The 16,332-nt window shown below is 38.9% G+C and overlaps 2 protein-coding genes across 3 annotated transcripts; both read left to right on the top strand.

Moving 5' to 3' along the window:
* The first annotated feature begins 222 nt into the window (after positions 1-222).
* On the top strand, positions 223-5,067 carry LOC100136033 (cytokine receptor common gamma chain). Its single transcript, NM_001124356.1, is given in 8 exon segments — positions 223-360; positions 1,318-1,411; positions 2,344-2,510; positions 2,670-2,806; positions 2,940-3,111; positions 3,206-3,305; positions 3,463-3,532; positions 3,657-5,067. Coding segments are annotated over 8 exon segments (1,032 nt in total). The 5' UTR covers positions 223-290; the 3' UTR covers positions 3,879-5,067.
* A 5,224-nt stretch (positions 5,068-10,291) lies between these two features.
* On the top strand, positions 10,292-14,524 carry LOC110510150 (sorting nexin-12). 2 transcript variants are annotated; one of them, XM_021591502.2, is made up of 6 exons: positions 10,292-10,692; positions 11,024-11,119; positions 11,372-11,496; positions 11,769-11,859; positions 12,914-12,920; positions 13,152-14,524. In XM_021591502.2, the coding sequence occupies exons 1-5, from the start codon at positions 10,528-10,530 to the stop codon at positions 12,917-12,919; spliced, it is 483 nt and encodes a 160-aa protein (XP_021447177.1). In that variant the 5' UTR covers positions 10,292-10,527; the 3' UTR covers position 12,920; positions 13,152-14,524. The 2 variants fall into 2 exon arrangements, with proteins under 2 accessions (XP_021447177.1, XP_021447176.1); XM_021591501.2 differs by lacking the exon at positions 12,914-12,920.
* Positions 14,525-16,332: the final 1,808 nt, after the last annotated feature.

Genomic DNA, 16,332 nt, shown 5'->3' on the forward strand with positions numbered 1-16,332 from the left:
ATCGCTTACCAATTGACTGTTAATGAACGTGCATAGTTAATTTACTTTATAGTTGTAGATTATTAATGGTCTGTACAATCCCCCTGTAATGTTCTTTTCTGTAGTTTGTCTTTCTGTGTTTTTCATAGATTTAAGGATGTGGCCAGTGGAACAGGAAATGTAACGCCTACCATGGCTGTTTAAAAAAAAGTTAAACTAAAGGGGATAAAAGAGGAAGTCACTGAGCAGCCATACACAAATACGTTAGAGTATAGCTGGTTACGTTAATTCCCACTGTCATCCATTTTGACATGAAGATGGTTGGAAGCTGGTTGTTTCTCCTCATCTCTCTCCAAGGATATGAGGCTCCCTCCACCCCCAGTAAGATTGTTCTGTTGGAATAATGATGCTACTACACCTGTGCCATTTATTTTAATGTTAATTTATTCAACCTGTAAGACCTGGTGCTACAACAACACATCCGGCCAATGTGCCCTTAACTTTTGATACTGTTTTTAATCTTAGATAATTTTTGTAGGATTTATAATAATTTTTTTTACATGTATTTGTGTTAATAAGATAAAATGATCAGAAGATAATCTATCGTGTTGATGGATGGTTTCCGCTCAGTTGACATTTGTCTTGAATTTTTTTTCAATGTTCACAAAAGTGTTTCAGCAAATTATATATATATATATATATATTTTTTTTCTCCAGTTATTAATAACTGTTTTAGACTATGACACATATTCTATGTTCAGGAAATATAATCGTTACATTCCAAAAACTTGAGAGTTTTTGGTGAACTATATTTATTGAATTGATGTACATCGACTTACCTGGTATGTAATGTAATTACATAATGCCAATTTAATTACCCTTCTGTTTATTTGAGAGTCATCAAATAATAAACAAATTACACTTTATACCAGGTATTATGGCAATTTATTTGATCAAACTATTACATAACTTCCTAGAAACACAAAATAATCTGAAAAGTAAAGTTTCATGTGCCATTTCTATTGCTGATGCGACATCAAAAGTCCCCTGCTAGTCTGAGATTGACGTCAACTACTTTGTGGTTTCCTGTAACATGGAAACCATCCATCTTGTCTCATACATTCACATACAATGTGATGGTGGAAAAGTACTCTAGTCATGATATACATGAAGGTATAGACCCTTAATATATATTATCTGATTTGTCTCTTAAAACACTGTAAACGCCCAATGTAATTATGCAACTCATCTTGATATCATAACACAGCTCCCCTTTAAAAGATTCAGTGTAATGTCATATTAGAAACAGATTTTCAAGTTCTGTTCCATTTTTTTCAGATGTAAACTGCCTGATCATTAATCTGGATTATGTCAACTGCATCTGGAGTGAACAGAGCATCCCAGAGGTCAACTTCACATTTTTCAGCAGCAGGTTAGTGCAATGTGATGGGTGTTGAGGTCTTTGCCCAAAATGCTTGCCAAGTATTTGGTCCCAAATTCCTAGCACTCAATGACCACATCAACCTTGTGACTCTACAAACTCTTTGAATGCATGGGCATTTTGTTTTGTTTGTATTTCGGATTATATTTAGCCCAATAGGAACTGAATGGTGAATAATGTATTATGTCATTTTGGAGTAACTTTTATTGTTATTAAGAAATGAAGATGTTCCCGGACACTTCTACATTAATGTGGATACTATATGGATTATGGATAATCATGAATCCTGAAAAAAATGATGAGTGAGAAGGTTGCAGAGGCACAAAGATCATACCCCCTAACAATGCTAACCTCCCCTGTTATTGGTAATGGTGAGAGGTTAGTACGTTTTGTTGTATCTTTTATAACCTTCTCACTCATCACTATTCATGATTTATTTTCTTAATCATGGCATTATCAGGATTAATTTAGAAGTGTTCAGAAACATCTTATCACAGAAAGAAAATGACTCCAGTCATCATTCACCATTCAGTTGCTATTAGGCTAAATATAACTCAAAACAAACTGCAAATGCATCCAACAAGTTTGTCACTTTTGACTACTATAATACATAAGTTAATTTGCCCAAATACTCAAGACTTCTTCAAATGGGGGGACTAGATACACAAAATGCTTTCATTTCCAAACTGTAAAATACATACATTATGTTTGAAAATACCCTTGAATAAAAATGGACATTCTGTACTGTTGCCTCATAGGAAACATCTCAAATCCAAAATATTGGAGTATAGAGCCCAAAACATTTATAATCGCTTCACTGTCCGAATACAAACGGGGGGGGGGGGGTGTATCTCTGTCAAATCTTGAATATCCGTACTTTGGTACTAATTCTCATCCATCAATTTCACATGGTATGTGTTTAGGTTCATCAAAGATAATATGGAGGAGTGCACAACATATCTCCAGGAGGAGAGTTATGCTGTGGGATGTAGACTGTCCTATGACAAGTCTGACAGGTTTAGAACACTGAAAACCAAGCTGGTCCATCAGAACATGAGTTATGTGCAGGACCATAACCTGAAAAGCATGGGTAGGTTCTTTTTCTCAATCAAATCAGAACCTTACATACAGAACAGCATGTAACATGAAGAGCAATAGTCATCTTTAGGCTTTTTAACTTGTGTTTTTCCTATTTCAGTCTTCATTTGATGTGTCGTTAACATTTGACCCTCCTTAACGCTTTTTCTAGTGAAGCTTTACCCTCCTGTCAACCTGTCAGTTGAGATGAACAAAGACCCAGAGCTGAATCTGTACTGGAACAACAGCAAGAACACCTTCTGCATTGAGAGTGAAGTTCGCTACAGAATAAACAGCGACAAGTGGAAGGTGGGCATGGATCAGGACTCAGGAGTTGGACCACTGTTTGAACACTAGCCTACTGGTCATTTTTCAACAAAATGCTGGACAAATCTTTGAAAAAACTCTCTCTCTCCTCCACTCTCTTTGTTCCTTTCTTCAGACATCTACTCCAAGCAAGGAACAGAAGTATGCTGTGGCTTTCCCGTTAAAGAGCAGTCGGTATGAGTTTCAAGTGAGAGCACGAGTAAACGACATGTGTGGCGAGTCCGAGTTCTGGAGTGAATGGAGTCAGCCTATTCAATGGGATTCCATGAAGGGAAATAACATCACAGGTAAATACATACAAAATCTCTGCTTTGCTTTTTGGTTATAAAGTAGTGCTCAGACTTCTGTCAGGACTTATGTCAACCTTTCTCTTTGGCCTAGACATATCTGGCAGCTCAATGTCTGTGTGGAAGCCAGTATTGTCATTAGTGGGTACCATGACACTCTTCATATTGGCCTGCATGCTGGTCTACAGGGAAAGGTGGGTTTGCCAACAGAAGTTAACGCCACACTTAGGCCTCAAATAAAGACTAAAATCAAGGGGTATAGTTTACATTATAAAAAAATCAAAGTCTCCTCCATTCTTCCTCTGAAAAAAAGTGATACTCTGATTTTGAACTGACCCTATCTCTTTGTAGAGAACGACTGAGATTCATCCTCATTCCCATTGTGCCTAATCCAGGAAAGAACCTAGATGAGAATGTAGAGGTAATATTTATCCCTGGTCCCATGCATTGCACTTCATTATGATCTTTGTTTCTCTATTTCTGTTATCTACAGTGTAAATCCCATCTTATATCTCACATATTACATGTAACCTTTACCTTTAAAGGCCTGGCGTCAAATCTCCAAGGACATTTGCTTCCAGTCTAACTTCACTGAGCTTGCCTGTCCTGTTCGTGAGTACAGTCTGGTTCCACAAACTGGCAGCGTCAGTGAATCTGAGAGCAACTTCTCCATCCTAACAGACCAGTCAGATTGCCTGTCCACATGCTCCTCCTCAGCTTCCACTTTTCCTGTCACAAGTGAAAATGAACAAGCTGGTAATGAATGAGACTTACAATGGCTGCATTCTAATTACCCTTCTCCCCTAGGTGTGCACTTGCTTGCTCTCCCTCATTGATAATACGTATTAGATGGGTGTATGCATGGGCTAAAGGGAATTTCTATCATATTTTTTGTTGTTGAATTTTAACATGAACATCCTTAATTTTTCGGCACCCAATTCGTAATAAACGCAAGCATTTTTGTTTGATGTTCAACCATTTGTAAGATTTTTAAAAGCATCGATTTTTGAGAGAGAATAAAACGTAAAATGCACTGAACATTGCAATAATGACATACCCTCCTATTGCGAGAAAAAACGCTGTTAATTACACAAACTGACCACATACAATATAGCGTAGCATTATGAGCTAGGCTACTTATGAGCGTGCATGTCTAAAATGGTTCTAATAATGTCATTTAAAAAAAAAAAGACATCTATAAATATACAAGCTAATGAAAAAATTATCTTAGCACAGGGTTAAACATAGTTGTAATCGATTGAGTGTTCAGCTGACAGTTTTAATATTATAAACAATCCCTTGTGAAATTGTACTATTGCACACTGTATCTCGTTGGAATCGAGGGAGCATCTGAAATGTGGAATATTAGCCTATACCTTCATTAAAATTGTATTTTAAAGGAGCTTGTATTTAAATGTATTAGGGATACCCACTGCTCTTCCTGGGGTCCAAACACATTAAGGCACTTACATTACATATAAAACAAATTATAAAATAGTACAAAAGATAAAACAGTACATCATACAACATTATTACACCACTGCATATCTACAATACAAAATGTATAATTTCACCATACAACAATATTACAATGTACATGTGTGGAGAGTGAGTGTGCTAGCGCTTGTATGCCTACGCCTGTGTCTGTACCTTTGTGTATATTTCTTCACAGTCCCCGCTGTTCCATAAGGTATATTTTAATCTGTTTTTTTAAAATCTGATTGTAATAGTATTTTCTTTAAAATGTTGTTTCCAAGCGGGGGTTACTGCTATAAAAATTACTATAGGCTATTGGCCTATTTCCTCTTAAATAAATATGATAAACGTTGCTTCCTAATGTTGCATGATATCCTGTAATCCTACCAGTGGCGACCTGTCATTCAGGGCAGGTGCCCCACATTGCAAACAATGTAAAAAAAATAACATAGTCATTGAGATAATAAAGCTGCAGACAAACATGGTCTCTTTTTTTGCTTTCTTGAGTAACATGCTGACCACACCACTCGCGTCGCGTGCTTTGCGGAATAATTTTACACGTACATGTTATTCAATCATTGAACTCACACTGCTCGCCAGAGTCAACGAGTGTCTGTGTAGCCAGGCGATAAAATAGAACTTGGTTCTATTTGTGACACTTGATGCGCTGCAAGTCCTGCCGCTCCCATCTCCTCATTGATTTTTAGGAGCATATACCCACATGGGTGATTGAAAGATGAACTGAGGTCCACATTCCAGTCCAGTTGGTGACAATGCACTTTAAAGTTGCTTGCTAACCGCAATATAAAGTCCAAAGAAGAAGAAGAGCCCTGAAGGAGGAGAGGTGACTAGAAATTAACTCGGTTTACCCTTTTATCTGAGGATTAATTGTCAGAGTAGAGGACCTTGTGCATTTCAGGTAAAATAACAACCCAAGGTTTATATCACAGGACAAATTAGCTAGCAACAGCAAGCTAGCTAGCTAAATTGCCATAAATGTTTAATGCTTTTTGACCTGTTCCCAAATGAATACAGTTGGTTCAGAGTTTGTTTGATATTTCAACCTGCGTGTCCTGATTGTGTCTGGTGTGGGTGGACAAAATCAACATGTGCATGCATGCGCACGAGCGGTCTGGTCAGTATGTAAGGCAGCTCCAAAATGCAGGTGTTTCAGCCTAGCTCAGGGATTTCTGTGGTGGTGGGGCAGCCAGCGGAAAATATGGAGCGTAGGGTTTGTTAAGGTTCTCTAGTTGCGCCGTGATTGGTTTAGTGTTCTGTCAGTCATGATGACACTACATCACCATAAAATCTATGGGTAGAGATAGAAAATTCTAGACCCTTGGGTGCTGCCATAGAGTTACATTAGAGGTGCCAATCCAAGAAGGGTCAAGGTCATTGGCCTGACTTGCCTAATTAAATAAAAAATTATTATAATAATTGGCCACAGATAAATAACGTCAAATCACGTTAAATCTACCGTAGCTTTGATTGGACTGATTATGTCAACATCGTACTTTCAAAATCTTAGCTGGCAAATGGCAAAAAAAATGATGAATATAAATTATAGATCAAAGGTATCAGTGCTCATAAGCCATTGGACAAAAACATTACACAACAAGTTAGAAATCACAAATTCAACAATAAGTGGTTTGAAAGGAATCAGTGATTAACTGCAAGCATTGCCAAGCAATCACTAGCCTACTATTAAGTGGAATGGGTGTGTGGTCTGGGTTTAAGGGTCTCTTTCCAAGCTTAAAAGGATAAACATTCAACATTGAACATGCTGTCAATCCAGCATGAGTTCTGCCACGTTCAAGACAACTAGAAACTCGGAACTGGGAAATCTCAGACTTCAGTGAGTTCAAGTCAATTGGGAACTTGGAAAAAAACTAGCTCCGATTGGGAAAACAGTCATCCAACTCAAAAAAACGAGTTCCGATTGGGAAGAACAGTCATTAATCTCGGAATTCCAAGTCGGGAACTTGGGCTTCTTTCTAGAGCTCCGTCCTGAAAATCACTGATGTCATGATTCAACCTTCTTTTTTTCCGAGTTCCCAGTTGTCTTGAAAGCACCATAAATCCAGAGAATCCCATATTTTGATTACAAAATTTGATGAAAAAAATTGCCCATGAAGGACCCCCGTGCCCCCTTCCTGTTCAAAGTGAGCACAGAACAACAAGGTGAGTCCTAAAATGTCTTGTATGCTGCCGCATAAATGATGTAATATGCCAGGGAGATATGTATACTGTAGCTAAAAAAGTAATACTAAATGTGTGTTCTGTAGTAAACTGTTAGTAGCCCATGTGCCTCACCCTAATAATTTGATACCTTTCCCCCTCAAAATGTAGCCTACTGTTCTGACTTTGTGGTGCACATGTAACCTATAGCCTGTTTTTGAGAAATGTAATCATTGACTATTGTAAAAGCTTTCATTGTCTGCTCATATGCCCCCCATTTGTTATTGTTATACATTTTTTTAAAGGCAGTAAATGAGGCTAAATTAACTGTTTTGCTGCCATTCAAGTGTCCGCTGATAGCCAGGTGTAGCAGTGTTAAGGATGCACTACATTGTGCTGAAAAGAAAGATCTGTTGGGACAGCTTTATGTAGGCCCTAACCGTTTGTGGGCACCGTTTGTCACCGTTATAGTGAAATTAATATATTGTTTAGTGTTGTTGTGTAGTGGCTTTGCTGTCATGCGGCACACAATTGGCCCAGCGTTGTCCGGGTTTTACTGGGGTAGGCCATAATTGTAAATAAGAATTTGTTCTTAACCCTAGTTTTAAAAAAGGTTAAATAAATAAAAAAATGTTTTAAAAAATGTGGGGAGTTTTCCCCACCAAGATTTACATGCTAAAATCTAAACATTGGAATTTACTGACCAGCTGACACTTCATATACAGTATATCAAATAATGTTGTAAATTGAATCTGATATTGTATCTAACTTCATTTGTTTTCAAGAATGTATTCAAATCCAATTGTATTTGTATACAACAGGTGCTTTACCTAATTTCTATCAGCATCTTAAATGTGCAACCAGAGGGAAAAAAACTCTACCACCTTTACTCCACACACAGAGACACATACAAAGCTCTCCCTCACCCTCCATTTGGCAAATCTGACCATAATTATATCCTCCTGATTCCTGTTTACAAGCAAAAACTAAAGCAGAAAGCACCAGTGACTCGGTCAATAAGAAAGTGGTCAGATGAAGCAGATGCTAAGCTACAGGACTGTTACGCTAGCACAGACTGGAATATGTTCCGGGATTCTTCTGATGGCATTGAGGAGTACACCACATCAGTCACTGGCTTCATCAATAAGTGCATCGATGACATCATCCCCACAGTGACTGTACGTACATACCCCAACCAGAAGCCATGGATTACAGCTGCCGCTTTCAAGGAGCGGGACTCTAACCCGGAAGCTTATAAGAAGTCCCATCCGACGAACCATCAAACAGGCAAAGCATCAATACAGGACTAAGATTGAATCGTACTACACCTGCTCTGATGCTTGTCGGATGTGGCAGGGCTTGCAAACTATTACAGACTACAAAGGGAAGCACAACCACAAGCTGCCCAGTGGCACGAACCTACCAGACGGGTTAAATTATTTCTATGCTCGCTTCGAGGCAAGTAACACTGAAACATGTATGAGAGCACCAGCTGTTCTGGACGACTGTGTGATCACGCTCTTCATAGCCGATATGAGTAAGACCTTTAAACAGGTCAACATTCACAAGGCCGCTGGGCCAGATGGATTACCAGGACCGAGCACGCCCCCATTCTCATTGACGGGGCTGTAGTGGAACAGGTTGAGAGCTTCAAATTCCTTGGTGTCCACATCAACAACAAACTATCATGGGCCAAACACACTAAGGCAGTCCTGAAGAGCCTATTCCCCCTCAGGAGACTGAAAAGATTTGGCATGGGTCCTCAGATCCTCATAAGGTTCTTCAGCTGCACCATCAAGAGCATGACTGGTTGCATCACTGCCTGGTATGGCAACTGCTTGGCCTCAGACCACAAGGCACTACGGAGGGTAGTGCGTACGGCCCAGTACATCACTGGGGCCAAGCTTCCTGCAATCCAGGACCTCTATATCAGGCGGTGTCAGAGGAAGGCCCTAAAAATTGTCAAAGACTCCAGCCACCCTCGTCATAGACTGTTCTCTCTGCTACCGCAGGGCAAGTGATACCGGAGCGCCAAGTCGAGGTCCAAAAGGCTTCTTAATAGCTTCTACCCTCAAGCCATAAGACTCCTGAACAGCTAATCAAAGGGATACCCAGACATCTCTTTTACGCTGCTGCAACTCTCTGTTTATAATCTATAAGTAGTCACTTTAACTCTACCTACATGTACATATTATCTCAATTACCTCGACTAACCGGTGCCCCCCGGCACATTGACTCTGTACCGGTACCCCTTGTATATAGCCTTGCTTGTTATTTTACTGATGCTGTTTTATTATTTGTAATTTTCAATTTTATTTTTTTTACTTATCCATTTTTTACTTAACTTTTTAAAAACTCTTAACTTCTTAAAGCATTGTTTGTTAGGAGCTTGTAAGTAAGCGTTTCACTGTAAGGTGGCACGTGACAAATACAATTTGATTTGACTTACCGTGACATTTTTATTATTTTATTTAACCTTTATTTAACTAGGCAAGTCAGTTAAGAACAATTTCTTATTTACAATGACGGCCTACCGAAAGGCAAAAGGCCTCCTGCGGGGATGGGGGATTCAAAATAATATAGTATAGTGCAATACACACATCACAACAAGAGAGACACCACAACACTACATAAAGAGAGACCTAAGACAACAACATAGCATAGCAGCAACACATGACAACACAGCATGGTAGCAACACCACATGACAACATGGCAGCAGCACAAAACATGGTACAAACCTTATTGGGCACAGACAACAGCACAAAGGCAAGAAGGTAGAGACAACACATCACGTGAATCAGCCAAGAAATGCATACTTACAAGCCCTTAACCAACAATGCAGTTTAAAAAAAAAAGAGTTATATAAGAAATTGTTATAATTGGCTAATTCCTCTGTTAGCTTATTTTACACCTATATTTGAATACATCTATGCTTGAATTGTGCCTCGTGTTCAAAATAATATCACATTTGATCCCTGCTTTCTTTAGCCCCCCCCGCCCCCCCGCCCCAGAAGTGAGTTTATCTGACAAATAACATACTTCAACTGAAAACACTGCATGACATGTACAGTATGTTTGTCTAAAGTTTGAGGCGTTTGAATCTATTTTCTGACATTTCCAGAATGTACGTACTCATCACTGATCGCATTTGATACTGTGGCACGTTCAGTCAGTGTGGGGATTCGATTAATGCTCCGGGCATTCCCGGGTTAGCGTTGATTGCGTTCGTTTTAGAACCCGTTTAGGCCGACACCGAAAGTCGTCTCAAAACCAAGGTTTTGCACGTAGAGTACGTAGAGTAATTTGTATGATTCTGTGTTTTCACATGCAAAATGTATTGCTCTTTCTACCTCTTTCTAGTCTTTATCTACCTTCCCAATGAAAACTAGTTGTAACATTTGAGCATATATTTTAAGGAAAGGAGATATTGTATGTTTTTGAACGATACATATTGTTGCCTTGTTGATAAAACAGGACCGACTGGCGCAGATTATAGTTCCATCCATTTGAGAGGGCGCCCCTCGACACCGCTTTTACCCATTTTACGTCATTGGCCATAGCCCCGGTGCACATAATCGAACTCCCTCAGTGTGGCTGGGTGTGTGTAGCGAGAGAGGGCACAGGGTGGCCCTCTAAATCAGGGTAGATTCATTTACACTACATTTACATACCACATAAAATTAATGAAAGGGGAGATCTAATAATTATTTCTCAGTATTGAGTGTTCTGACGTGAACTCACCGGGTTGTCGGATAAGGAAAATGTCAGATCCCACAGTGGCTGATACTCGCCGGTTAAATTCAAAGCCTCAGGACCTGACGGATGCTTATGGTCCCCCCAGCAATTTTCTTGAAATTGACGTTTATGACCCACAAACTGTTGGAGTCGGGCGGAACCGTTTCACAACTTACGAAGTCCGTATGCGGGTAGGTTGCTGAAGATAGATATCTGTCGTTACATATCTAGCTAAACCTACAAACATTTTCAGCTAGCTAATTAGTTATAGCTTACGAACGTTGGTTGGGTGGATGAAAATCGAGGCCCAGGATTTAGTCCGGCCTACTCACTGAGGTATTAAGAACGGGCCTACTAGCTAGCTAACCTAGCATTGTCAGCTAGGGAAGTTATTCAAATACCCTTTGAGGTAACGTTAACTTTCTAGCCCTTTTAGGCTAACAGGGTTAGCTAACGTTAGTTATATACTTGTTGGCTGTCTCTTGACGAGAATATTCTTGTTTCTGTTTTCATTAAATGCAGACAAACCTGCCGATTTTTAAGTTAAAGGATTCCATTGTGCGAAGAAGATACAGTGACTTTGAGTGGTTGAAGAATGAGTTGGAGCGAGACAGCAAGGTGAGAGAAAGATGTATCTATTTGTTTTGGGTTAAAATGTATTTTGGGTAGGACCTATATAGATGGACTATAATAAATACTGTATCTACATATCATTACAGTAGGATTTTCTCAATGGTGACGTCTACACAAGTTGCTTATTACATTACTAATGTCATTAGTTAGAGAAATAATAATGTAATTAGTCATGGTTAAATTAATCAGCTATTTGAACGGATAAGGACTAAGTACATTGCTATTGATTTATTCCAGATTGTAGTGCCGCCCTTGCCTGGGAAGGCACTGAAGAGACAGCTACCTTTCCGTGGGGATGAAGGCATTTTTGAAGAGGCTTTCATCGAAGAGCGACGTGTGGGTCTTGAGCAGTTCATCAACAGGTGGGTCTTAACTTATTAAACATTAGAGGATCATCTTGAGACAACCGATGCCAGGAGAAAACATACATTTTGAGCTAACCAAGATCAACCTTTTTGTAATAATGTGAAGTAAGCTGAAACAATGTTGTGGTGACAGATTTGGAATTGGCTTCTGCTGGTGTGGATAACTAAAAGTGATATTTTTAGACACCATTTTTTAAATGCACAGTCGGCAAGATGTTTAAATGCATATCTTTTTTTTATAAATTCATGTCTTTCTCTTTTTTTTCTAGAATTGCAGGTCATCCTCTCGCTCAAAACGAGCGCTGTCTTCACATGTTTTTGCAGGACGAGAGCCTTGACCGTAACTACATTCCCGGAAAGGTGCGGCTGTTGGGTTTGACAATGGGCTGTGGAAATGACTGCTTTCTGCTCTTCTCCCTTGCTCTGTTCCCCTTCTCTCATTTGTTATTTTTCCACTGAGCTCTTTGCCATTTAAAGTAGTGCAGTACTGTAATTTCTGGACTATTAAGCGCACCTGAATATAAGCCGCACCCACTGAATTATAAAAATATATGTATTTTGTACATAAATAAGCCGCAGGTGCCTACCGGTACATTGAAACAAATGAACTTTACACAGCCTTTAAACGAAACACGGCTTGTAACAAAAATAAATAGGCTTTTAAACTAAACATGGCTTGTTACAAAAATTAATAGGCCTTTAAACGAAACACGGCTTGTAACAAAAATACAAAAAATTGCAGTAAACAGTAGCCTACCAAGAAAGTCATTGGTCACTATCTTCCTCCTTCTGTGCACTGAAACCACTGAAGTCATCTCCTTCGGTGTCGGAATTGAATAGCCTCAGTTGAAACACCTCGGCCGTCTGCTCTCTGTGTGTTGACCCAGTCTTCAAGCTCATTTTCTAGTTTGGGCCATCTGCTTTTCTTCCCTCTGAAAGCTTTTGTTGTATTTTTGCACTGAGTCAGTTCCTCACGCTGCTGTTTCCAACGTCTTATCATTGACTCATTAAGGCCAAGCTCCCGTGCAGCAGTTCTGTTTCCTTTTCCAACAGCCAGATCGATCGCCTTCAACTTGAAAGCTGCATCATATGCATTTCTCCGTGTCTTTGCCATGATGAGGGTGACAAAATGACTACCGTAATCAGAATGATGGGAAGTTTGAGCGCGCTCGATTTACGTCACATTATCTGACGGTGCTCAGTTTTTTGGCGGCATGAATCTTGTGAAAGCGGGAAAAATCCATAAATTAGCCTCGTCATTGTATAAGCCGCGAGGTTCAAAGAGTGGGAAAAAAGTAGCGGCTTATAGTCCGGAAATTACAGTAATTGTTTTATTTCATATGTTGTATATACTACTGTGTATGGTGAATTGAGTGGTGTGTTTACTGATTCTATTTATTCTCTTTTTATACAGGTATGAAGTAAGTTTGACTGTTTATTTACTTTTTAAACACTAAAATCTTTTGGAAGTCAGATGATAGCATGGCCACAAAATCTTGTGATGTTAGTGACAGTTCACATAGCTACTATATCTGTGCTGCTTAATTAGTATAAAATAAATCTGACCTGACTTTACACAATGTGTGGAACATCTCTTTCACTAATGGAAAGACGATATCTGATCATATGTGGCACAATTGTTTGGGATCCAGATCCAGTGATCCAGAGGCGAGATGTGCATAGCACCGGCCAGAACCCGTCTGATTTATCACCTCGTCCCGATAAAGCATACAGAGCCCTGTCCCCGTCGCAGCCGCAACCACCTCTGACAGCTGCCTCTGTCTCTCTAATGCCTTGTACTGTATATACATGTATATTCTTCTAGATACCCCAGCAACACCGGTTCACGGCCCTCCGCAGCCCTATAATGTTTGTGTAGCCAAGCACACTAAATGGGGTGTGTTACAGGGAAGTTAGTACATTGTTGCAGATTTACACATAAACAGAAATTAGATTTTCTTTTTAAAAATCTGTATCTGACTGAATTTTCCCCCTAAAAAAAAAGCATTGCATTTGACACTGTAGTTGAGTCCACCTCTATGTATCAATTCCAGCTATGCCTCATAATCTGCCCAACCTCCCAGCTACATTTGTTTCACTCGTCTTTGTCCCTCCCTCAATAAATTATTTTCTTGAATGATTTAATTCACAAATCACAATCTCTCTCTCTAATGATCTTCATCCATAGAATACTGGCTGTGTCTACGTGTAAAGTATATATGATAGCTGTTTGAGAGGAAATTGTTATACTCTCTCTGCCCAGCATAGCCTAAAGGATTATATGTTCATGGTTCTGTAATTCCAGTTCATGGGTTACCCATTTTTTTTCACACATCAATAATTTAAAAAAAAAACTATTTCTGTCATTCCTTCTGGAGACGTTTCACTTTTGTAATAGTCTGATTTCTTACATTATGATTGAATACTTAAAGGTTTTCTCTGTCCCTTGGTACCCACAGTAACCAAAATTGTTTCTCCAATTGTATGATTAAAATCTCTGATGGATGTCAGTAAACAATGGTACCTTCCAAAGTTAAGCAAAATGTAGCATCATTGGAAATAAGTTTTTTAAAGGGAGGTCTTCCCATACTTTTTCTCTTAACATGACATTCCATGTTTCTTTGCATTTTCCATTCAAATAAGAATTTGTGGCTTTCCAACATGCTCTCATGCAGTTAGATTTTTCTATTATGATTACTTTTTCTTATCAGATTTTTTTTCTAACTATGTTTGCCTTGAATTATTCATTATCAGTCTTTGCATCGTCTTCAGTCTGTTTATGGGAATGTAATGTCAGGTAATCAAACCACTGTGAAAACAAGGGACTGATGAATAATCCACACATTTTTATTGATAAAGAAGCTTTTGGCATGAAGTTTATTGACCTAAAGTATTTCTTGAATGCCTTTTTTGTCGTATGTATTTTGTCTTCATTATTATCATTGTACATTTAATCTCCGTTTTCAGAAGAGCTGCCTTGTTTGTACCATAAATAAAAATCCCTCTACCTGTAGGGCTATGTCCAGTTGTCTCTTTTAAATGGTCTGTTCAAATTCATGTCGGGATATGTGTTTCCTAATGCATCTAGTACTGGACCATACTGTTTATTTCCTGAATTTGATTTTTAACTAGAATGTCATTTCTTAGGTGGCCTCGTATGTGTCCAGCTGATTCCGGAAGTAGAATAGTCCCTGTTGCTCCAAGAGATTAGTTTATGGAAACATAGTTCTTAGTCGAGAGCAAGTCATATTCTAATAAACCAGCTATTTTCCCTTTATAAGCATTTTCCAGCAATCATAATCCGTGTTAAAATGTAAACTCTTGGTATAACTAATAACTTCAAAAATGGGTCAGCATGGTTATATAAAATTACACTCCATGGACAACCAAAGTACTGAGTGCTGTAGTTTGGTGGATGGATGAATGGGGTTACTTGCTCTGTTAAACTTTAACTTTAATTTCTTAGTAGCATACTCTAGGAATTTGCGGGATTAACAGGGGGAAGGAAAGTGTAGTCAAGGGGATTAAACTTCTCCCCAAAATACCTGACCTGTATGGTTCATGGCTCAAAAATCTAATTAAAGTTGACTGTAATACAACACAATTGTCCCAAATAACCATCTGTTAAGATTTAATTGAAAGTAGCACTAAAATAATGGGATTTTCTGCTCCTTTGTAGCCACCCCACATACAGTGTGCAGGTGTGGTCAGTTAGTTACTATAGCAGGGGATGAAATTATTCACAATGGGCTGTTCATGCTATAAAATAATGCTTGAGTACAAACACTACAAATTTTTTCAGTTAAACATGCTTTAGATCATGTCCCCATGTCATATTTCTTAGAATATAGTGCTAAACAAAAATTATGTGTGAAGTAAAGAGTTGAGTTTTTGGAGAACCCATTACCAAAACTGCAGAGCTTATGTTTGATGTCAATCGAGACTGAGAATATCTACTGATGGCAAAAACAACAGGCCTCTCTTTTGATCTACAGGCCTTGTCCTGTGCAATGAAAGGGGGCAGAATGGTTGAACTGCATGGGACAGTAGTGAGATTAGCAGTGTTATGTTAATGGTGCAGACGGCGATACCATCCCAGAGCATAAGGCTAGTGGTGACGATGCTTGTTTTATTTAGGGAAACACGCAGTTTTGTTAGCTTGATAAAGTGGTAGTTAATTGAAAGAGCAACTCGATGCCGGCCTTGAGGGAGGCAGACGTCACTGAGCAAGGACAATAGGTTGGGTATTAACCAAAGTTAAACTGAAAATAGTAAAATAGAAAGACTAACCAAATGAAGCACTGTGGGATATAATTAGTCAATGCATATTTTAATTTCTGTTTTATTCTTATTATGGTCTGTTATGGAGAGTTTGCATGCCCAATGAGATATGAGGACTTGGGAGGCCATATGTCATACATATAGTGACACCACAGAACAATGAGACAGATATTTCACCGGATGTATCAATGTGAAGCATCCGCTTGGCGTTTCCACTCACTACCAAATATGGAAGCCATGTGTCCGGCAGTGGGAGAAGCTGTAACGAGATTCATTTTGGCTGACATTCTGCACATTTTCTCATCGATTAAACATTTGATCTCAATACCGTTTTCTGTTCCCAAAACTAGAATCTGTTAGGACCAGAGTGGATTAAGATAGACTTTACCTTTTGCTAAAGTTTAAAAAATGTTATTGTTTCGAAGGAGTGCAAAGGCGAATTGAGTTATTGCAACTGCACACTTCACAGAGTAGGCATTCCCTAACGTAAATATGCAAATATATGCAAAAATTCGGCAATAGGATCTCGTAAACTTGTGCTTGGCTCTGCCC

This window comes from Oncorhynchus mykiss, chromosome Y (genome assembly GCF_013265735.2).
Source record: "Oncorhynchus mykiss isolate Arlee chromosome Y, USDA_OmykA_1.1, whole genome shotgun sequence".
NCBI classification, from domain to species: domain Eukaryota; kingdom Metazoa; phylum Chordata; class Actinopteri; order Salmoniformes; family Salmonidae; genus Oncorhynchus; species Oncorhynchus mykiss.